The sequence below is a fragment of the Sycon ciliatum genome, chromosome 8, assembly GCF_964019385.1.
Source record: "Sycon ciliatum chromosome 8, ocSycCili1.1, whole genome shotgun sequence".
Lineage (NCBI taxonomy): Eukaryota > Metazoa > Porifera > Calcarea > Leucosolenida > Sycettidae > Sycon > Sycon ciliatum.
The window spans coordinates 12,002,896-12,011,682 of record NC_088650.1 but is presented as its reverse complement, the minus strand read 5'-3'; the positions used below and the strand labels follow the sequence as shown (position 1 = coordinate 12,011,682).

The window sequence follows — 8,787 nt, the reverse complement described above, 5'->3', positions numbered from 1 at the left end:
CATGGCATGGTGAACGCGATAACTAACGTCACTCGTTGACGTCACGTCAGTCAGAACTGCCAGAAGAACTGAGAAGATGTATGTATTACTGCACAAGGACCAGTGCAATACCGGCCGATATCTGCACGAACGGCGAAGCCGTAAGTGCAGATATCGACGCCGGTATTGCACGCGTCCGAGTGCAGTAATACTAATACATTTATCGCACCCCTGCCACCACACAGTCTGTCACCACACACTTGACACAGTCTGGTGCATGCAACCCTAGCATGCTGCATGCAACCCTGCTATCATTTCACAGTCATACAACACAGCACAACCAGTCGCGTTCATTTTTAGAGGAACACTTCTTTCGAGTAGCTGCTGTCTATCACGGGAGATCCTGGAAGTAGCGGGACAGCTTGCTCATGTCGTCGTCGTTGATGGGGTGTTTGTGCTCCACCGCTTTGACTTCTTTCTTTGGCTTCATGAGGAAGGCCATCAATGCAATGTTTGCGTCCTTGAACGCTGGGTCACTGTGGACGTTCATGAGCCGCTTCAACTCGACTAGCTTGCGATGTATTGCGGAACGGAAACCGAGCAAGCTTGATGCAGAGTAGAACTTCACTCCAGCTTTTTTCGGACGCAATTCGACGTATGCATGTCGCAGAATGTAAGCTAGGTCGCTTGCCGTAACCGTACTCAGGTCACAGCGACGTCCTGTGTCTTTACTACTCGTCGAATAAGCGGAGCCATTTGTCAGTTGCCTGCTCTGTGTTTTTGTTTTTCTGCTCAGAAACGAGGCAGTTCGATGGCGGCGTCGGACAGTTTCTCAAATCGGCTGTCGACAGTCTTCTCCAATACTTGGGCGTCCGCTGTCTCGACTCTCACGGAGCTTGTGAAGTAGTTGACTTGGCGGACGCAAGCCGGGTCCACATTCGCTTCCGCGACATCGACAGCGTCCTCGACCAATTATTTTGGTGTGCTGCAGCAAGTCAGCAGCGACTCCCTGGCCTGGCGGAGCGACTCGCAATATTCCCAGTACTCGGACACCGCCAGCCAATGACTATGTGGATGCACTGCAGTGCGATATTGCACCCCGGCGAGTGAGCGTGCAAATAACCTATATCTGCACGCTCACTTCGAAGCGAGCGTGCAAATAACCTATATTTGCACGCTCGCTTCGAAGTGAGCGTGCAAATATAGGTTATTTGCACGCTCACTCGCCGGGGTGCAATATCGCACTGCAGTGCATCCACATTGGCTGGCGGTGTACTGGGGAATATTGCACGCTCAGTAAGGCCGCTGATTGGCTCAAACCATGGAAACACTCACGTGGGGTGCGATAAAGGATCATACTTCTACAATGATTGTACATTCTTATGTATGTAGTCTAGTTCAGTGCAGAACCATATCCGTTTTCCGCGCTAACCAGACTAGCAGAGCGCACGTGCGACCGATGTATCAACGCCTTCAGCTTCGCTTGCCTTGAAGCTTGCACTTGAGGTTCTTGGGAAGAATAATTATTGTGCAGTTTACCGGTGAGATAGGAAGAAGTGGTTGAGCAGGGAGGCTCCTGGAACGTGTCGTAGGTTCTACGCGCCGGGGTTGCAGTGCAGACTGCAGTAGAACGCAGCCATGCCGATGTTCACACTGCCTGCGTGTGGGCAGGTGCGAAGTGCAGGAAATGTGGAGGTGAGTGTAATTGGTAATGGCCGTTTTACTACGGAGTGCGGTCCTACGGAGCGTGCAAGTGTGGTTGCCAGAGGAAATGAATATTATTAAATTTTAGGACAGATTGCCGCGAAACCCGACAGCGGGGAGCAGAATTATTACGTTGTAGGCTCCTAGAAGGTGAGTTCCTTCCTCAAGAATTGAACTCCTTGCGACCCAGCTCTCAGCGTCTTGCACTTGCAGGCAATGTTTCCTGCAAGTGTTCGTGGCGCAGTGGAACTGGGCAACCAGCTGCTTCAATCTGTTTTTTTTTTCAGCGCAGAGACCAGCATCCTTGCGATTTCGTGCTTTTGAAATACGGCAACTCCGCGTGTGTACTTCGCTCCAAATCGTGGAAAATGAGGAACCATTCATTGATAGAAAGGTTGTTACCTCGTCCGAGTATCCCTTTCGTGCTCGGGCAATACCTGCGGCCGGTCACATCAGCTGTGCACGGTCCCTTTCTCTGGAAACGTCGTCACGGAGGCTCTTCATTCTCTTCTCATTACTAGTGTTGTGGCCCTACGTGTCGAGCGACTTTGAAAAGTCCGAGCACTGGAAATGATATCCCCAGGTGCTCCGTGCTGAGCGCCGCCACAGTATTGATCAACCACGAAGCGGAATGGAGTGCGGTGCGCTCTGCCAGTACGCGTCGTTGCCGGAGTACGAGGTCTGCACTAAGAATAAGATGTACATGACTAAGTATGCCGTAGAATCGGGGTTGTTATTTGCCAGTTGTATTTCCTTTCACAATAATCGTGGTAGCAGTACAGGCGCTTGTAACACAACGTAGGTAGTGGGAGTAGTTTTGTTGACTCATTCAACAGCTCCATTAGTACACAATCCTGCATGTACAGTCATGTACATGTACAATGTCCACAGTAGTAGTACAGTACAGGTGTCAGCCAAACCAGGTAGAACATTTGTAATTAAATTTGTTAGACACCTGGGGGGGGGGGGCACCTAAGAACAGTGAGCCGAAATGTGTTCGGATAAGTGGTGGTGGTGGTGGTGGTGGTGGTGGGAAAGGGATGAGTAGTAGGATTGTGTATGTTGATGCCACCACTTATCCGAACACATTTCGGCTCACTGTTCTTAGGTGCCCCCCCCCCCCCCCCCAGGTGTCTAACAAATTACAATGTTCTACCTGGTTTGGCTATTTCCTTATTGACCACCGCCGCACTTGCACACGCAAGGATCGGTATTGAACATTAGATATGGTTAGCATTTTACCGTTCACGCTATATCCAACGGTACTCGTACCCAACACCCAAAATATCCGTCGGTTTGGTATCGTTTCGACGATACAAAGCTCTGTTTAGCGGGAGAACGAAAAGGTAAGATTGCGACTAGGGTTACGTCACAAGTCGATCGTTGTGTGAACGGTAAAATGTTAATCATGTCTTATTTCCTACATGTGTTTTTTCCCGGTGCAGAGTCGTGATTATGAGGAGATCAACAGCAAGCTAGCGAGACAAGAAGCTCTAGAATACGATAAATGGGTATGTCGCATTCTGTTTGCTATGGGTTTGTGTTTATTGTCTTGGACTTGTTGCCGGCCTATTGAAATCCATGTATATTATAGTCACAACTGTAAGCCTGTAGATGTAGTTGGCTGGTCAATGATTTAGAAAAAGATGAAACCATTAGCATGCAATGTTCACCCTGTCAATACGCATAATATTATCTACTCATCCCAAATCCCTGTTTTACGTCAAGCCTAGCGCACAAATGAGATTGAGGAGCAGGAGAGAGAGAGAGTGGGGGGGGGGGGGGGGGGAGGGGGATGATGATGATAGCGCGAGGCCTATAGTGCATGACATACTAATTATACCGTGAGATCAATCACGTAATTTCCTCGTATGCCCTTGCCCGTTTAGCAAACTCGCTTGAAGTCGTTTTACCGCTGGGTGATGTGCTTCATGATCGGTGCCGTGACGGCGATGGTCTACATGGGAGTGAACACAGCGGTGAGTCAGCATGTGTGCTCTGAAGTACATGTACACCTGTGTGATCGAATTGTGGGTGAGCAACTTCCCCCAAGGTTGCACAAGTTTATCTGAGTTGTGGATCAAATTTCACTGATGTTTATGATGCAATCAAGTGATTCCAAATTCATGCTCGGTCTATCTCTCTCTTGCAACCACCACCAACAACAGTAGCAGCAGCAGCAGCAGCAGCAACAACAACAACAACACCAACAACAACAACAACAACAACAACAACAACAACAACAACAACAGATCTCTTATTGGCCACTGGCTATCGTGAGAATAAAGATTTGAAACAGCAGCAGCAACAGCAACAACAACAACAACAACAACAACAACAACTTATGTTGTAGCAACAGCAGCAGGAACAGCAACAACAAGAACAACCACATATGTTGTATCGGCTACAGACCAACGTGAGAATACAGATATGAAACACCGAAACTGTTTTTGGCCACAGGTCAACGAGAGAATATACAGTCATACCTCGCTTATCCGGTCCTCTTTTATCCGGATCCCTCGCCATCCGGAAGAAAATCGCTGGTTACCGATTTACAACATATGCCATGCATACATACAGTATGTTTGTTCGATTATCCGGTTCCCTCGCCTATCCGGATATTTTTGTGGAAAACGGATGTGTGCGGTTATGCGAGGTTTGACTGTAGCTTTAAAACAACTAGATAATGCTTCCTGATCATGTTACTTTGGCCATGTTGGTGGTTCTTTAAAAGTAACTCAACTTTGATGTGCATCTTTATGATTATGCTGCAGACGGAACATCTTGGAGACGCAAAGTTCGATCTTTTGGAGCAGTGTATCCTCCCATTAGCTATATAAACCAGCCTCTTAAGATTACCGTCAGTCGCTGTTTATTGAGTGAGACATATCGGCAACTCATGGAACCCACTAAACACAAACTTGCACACAGACCAAATTTAGGATGACGCAGATGATTATTCACACAAGAATACGTGTCTTATCCTGGACGCGTTTCTGACCTACATTCTGATAACAAAAGGAGATTTCTTGGTCACCAACCACAGGTATCAGTGTTCCTTGCTCCAATTTCTCGAGGTCATGTTTTTTTGATAGAGTGTTCCTTGACTCCAGCTTTCCGGCTTCAGATGTTGATGATGGAAAACTGGCCGCAGCTTTTGTAAGTTTCCATAGACATGCAATTCCTGATCGCACTTCGACAGTTTGGGATACTTGTATGTTTACTGAAAAGCTAACTGATTTTCACATGCGTGTAGCTTTTCTCTGTAGGCTGCATCTCGTGCTGCGTCCAATGTCATTTGTTTGTGCCGTTCTTCTTCTCTGCTCAGTTTTTCAATTTGGCTGTAGCTCTCGCACTCATCCTGTTCGGTGTGACTATTGTACTCATGGAGGTAGGTGTCTCAGCGTTGTGTGGAAAACATTGATCACTGGACGGGAGTGTGGCATGCTCGAACGCAGTGAAACTATTGATACCAGTTAGCAGTGACTTTTACTTTCAAGTGCAACATATCAACGTGAATGCCGCCTCAGTACCGGAAACAATCAGTCGTTGTTTTAGCGAGTACAATTAGTGTTGTATTCGGTCATGTTCACCTTGCATCACACCACTCTGTTGACATCAACGTACTTGTAAAAGTACATGGAAGTGAATTGGCGAAGCACATTTTATGAGACAGTTGTTATGACGAAGGCAATTTGCCGAAACGTTGGAATAATAATTATTGTTAAATGAATTGAACTATTGCAGTGTTCATGGACGAGAGCGTGTGGGCTCTACTCTTGACTGTTTATAAAACTGCAGGAAGCCTCTCCACTTTTACTTTTTTTCAGTTGTTATATGAATGCAATGAGCATACATCTAGATCAGTGCATGACCAAACACTTGTTTCAGTTTTCTACTCACTAGAATACCTCCCACTAATATTCCTTCTGACAGATGTTTCACGTACTAAAGGTCACAATTTATTGAAATAGATGTTGCCATGGTTACTTGTGTACTCTGTGCTTTTCAGCCGGCCGCAGCGGGGTCCGGGATCCCAGAGGTGATTGGCTTCCTGAACGGATCAGCGCCGGCGCGATTGATGAGCTGGACGACGATGGTGGGCAAGGTCATCGGTGTTATCTGTGCTGTTGGCGCTGGTCTCTGTGTGGGACCGGAGGGTGAGTCTAACTGTGATGACGATGTCCGCAGTTATTGTGTCACAGTGTTAATTTGGTGGCAGTGGTGAGGCTTCCTGCAGCTTCATTCATAGGAAGAGGTTTCTGAGCAGACTCGCTCTTTGCCATTCACTTTGCGACAATATCGAACTCGTTTATCAATCAATTATCACGCGGAGGATACACCCAGCGTACTGACAGTGCTCAATACCGCAGAGGCAGAGCGTAATACACACCAACAAGGGCAATCTCGATCAATTTTTACAACGTTTCGGCGAAATTGCCCTCGTCAGGTATGCAATGGTATGCAAGTTTGCGAAGGAGGAGCTACATTAAGTGTTAGTTGCTGGAGTAGAGGTCTTGCCCTGCAACCTCCACTCTAATGGTAGACTTGTCACTACAATAGGCACGACCCAAGACGTTAGAAGGTTGATCCAGAAGCCTTATTCCGTAGGGCCCAGCAGCAAGTATGAACAAGCAGGAAAACAGTTTCAAATGTTTGTGGTGAAATTTGCGAAGAGAATTGGGTTGAAAATCCAGATTTTAACACTGCTGCCTGTGCTTTCAGGTCCAACTATCCACATTGGAGCTCTTCTCGGAGTTGGGTAAGGAATACTCTGATTTGTGCACGTTGTATTCTTCTCTTGCACCTTAGCCCTGCAGGGGATGGTCAAGGCAATGTAAGCCGAGATGTTCAAAGCTGAGAAATCTGGAAACTTCCGCACTGGAATATGAATGTGCACAATTCCGACTGCAAATTTCTCTGTTCAATTGTCCCCGTACTTGTACATTTCTGAGTAGCATCTTTTAATTCCCGTGGCTATGCAGAAGACGTTACTTCAGTAACGTCTGGCGCTAGCCAGGGTCCACACAGCTTTAATTTGGTATTTGTTTGTGTGTTTGTGTCACGCCTGGCGCTATCCGTATCTGACGGCAAAAAAGCATAGGATTTTTTTTCAGGCATATCCTGGGATTCGAACCCGCACTATCGCCCTACATGCATTCCCCCATACACTTCGCATTCATACCCATTCTTCCAAGTTGCTTCACGTTATTAGCTTGCGTTTGAAAGCCCTATTTGAATATTGCGGGCAGCTAGACGGTGTCGTATTACCCTCGATCGTACCTGTCCCGTACCTATCCCCTACCCTACCGTGCCATCAAAGACGGCTGGCCACAATGCATATTCAAATAGGGCTTTCAAATGCAAGATCACAATGTGAAACAACTTGGAAGAATTAGTTTGTATGCGAAGTGTATAGGGGGATGCATGCAGGGCGCGCGATAGTGCGGGTTCGAATCCTAGGTTAAAAAAAAGGATTTTTTTAAAGAATTTATAACAACCCTATGCTTTTTTTTGTCTAGGTCATCAAGGCAAAACAGCATAGCGTAGGGCCCTGAGCTTCCAAGCTCTCTCGTTTGCATCAGCTGCAATACATAGAACTTATGTGTGCACCTATGTTCTGATTCCAATGATGCCCTGCTTGCTGTGTTTTTCTTCCAGCATCCTGAACTTCTGCATTTTCATCCTGGATCGATTCAAGAAGGACCATTTCCTGAAGTCGCTGAGAAACGACGTCGACGAGAGAGGCTTTGTGTCATGGTAGGTTCACAGCCATACGCGCATTCCAGTGATACCACCATGTAAGGAACAAATTGGAAGCTTTCCCAATTACACCAGTAGAAAATTCATGCATCCAAATGCCGTTCACCCCAGTCTAGAAGAACGAGACGAACATTTTCTGAACCAAACAATTTTGTTCCTTTCTCAGCATAGGTTCTTACGGGGAATAAAGCAAAACACCATTAATTTTTATGCTGTTGAACTTTCCAAGCCCAGCTCATTGCACTTCCCAATTTCAACATTTTTTACATGCTCTGCCTTTAAACTCAATCCCAATCCCTTTCTCTGTCTCCGAGCTCCTCACTCAAAAATATTGCTATAAACTGTGACCATGTGCCAAATCAATTGTGCTCTGAAAACCATACATGAAACATTCTCTTTTCTGTTCTCGTTGATCTTGAAGTGGTGCAGCCGCAGGCATCGCAGCCGCTTTCCACGCCCCGATTGGTGGTAAGTCAAGAAACTTCAACAGAGAACATTGAATAGTATCATTAATTAATCATTATTTGTTTCACCCATGCATTGAAGTAGATTTCCCGAGACACGCAGCACTGAAGTCATTATAGTTTCGACTGGGCTCCTCGTACCATTACTTTGCAATTCAATTCGAATGCAGGGGTGATTAAAGTTGCGGCAAGCAAGTCCTCAAATGCGCCCGTGACTTTGCTGGTCAGAGCAGTAGATTTACACAGATGACGATGCCTGATGTGTTTCACTGGCGTTGCCACTGTACAGAATTCACTGATCTGCACCATTAGAAAAAGCTATTGTTTCCATGCTCCGGCAAGCTTCCTATCGGGCCATTCTCATGTTCTTCAAGCCAGTTTCTTTAAATCCCCTAATGGGACGGTTAGCCAATATGTGAGGTCCTGTGAAATCGCTTTTTCTGATATTAACTGTCCACCAAAAAGCTCTCCGTTTACGAGTAGTTATTTGTGTCTTATAAAAACCCAGATGGTGGTGTATTCTCTGATGTGTGCTCCCGTGCAGGTGTCCTGTTCTGTCTGGAAGAGGCCATCTCATTTTTCACCAGCAAGATGATCTCCCGCGTGTACTTGGTGAGTTGGGTTCTGGAATGCTGTCAGCATTTCTCACTGCTTGTTCAGCCCCTGAAGCGTCCTGATCCTAGAGGATGATGGCATGCCTGATGATGCAGAAAACTATCTGAGTCTCAGACGAAGCAGGACATTTTAGTATATTTTGCCTTACACAGTTACCGCATCATTTGAGTGGCCATCGTGAGAACGAAGACTGATCATGATAGTAATCTTGGATCTAGTACGGTGATCACACGGGGTAGTCCCGAACTCCAGATGGTTTTGG

At 46.4% G+C, this 8,787-nt stretch overlaps 1 protein-coding gene across 2 annotated transcripts in view; it reads left to right on the top strand.

Annotated features, from left to right (window-relative positions):
- The first annotated feature begins 1,469 nt into the window (after positions 1–1,469).
- The window catches only part of LOC135823443 (H(+)/Cl(-) exchange transporter 7-like), a 28,502-nt gene continuing 21,184 nt past the window's right edge, over positions 1,470–8,787 (top strand). Inside the window, exons 1-11 of one of the 2 annotated variants that reach the window (XM_065336294.1) lie at positions 1,470–1,674; positions 3,129–3,194; positions 3,573–3,662; positions 4,458–4,500; positions 4,811–4,842; positions 5,012–5,074; positions 5,696–5,843; positions 6,409–6,445; positions 7,345–7,443; positions 7,868–7,914; positions 8,455–8,522. In XM_065336294.1, the coding sequence (XP_065192366.1) occupies positions 1,618–1,674; positions 3,129–3,194; positions 3,573–3,662; positions 4,458–4,500; positions 4,811–4,842; positions 5,012–5,074; positions 5,696–5,843; positions 6,409–6,445; positions 7,345–7,443; positions 7,868–7,914; positions 8,455–8,522 (750 nt within the window). In that variant the 5' untranslated portion in view covers positions 1,470–1,617. Of the gene's footprint in view, positions 1,675–1,829; positions 2,363–3,128; positions 3,195–3,572; positions 3,663–4,457; positions 4,501–4,810; positions 4,843–5,011; positions 5,075–5,695; positions 5,844–6,408; positions 6,446–7,344; positions 7,444–7,867; positions 7,915–8,454; positions 8,523–8,787 lie in introns of those variants that run through there. The other variant, XM_065336296.1, reaches the window with a different exon arrangement.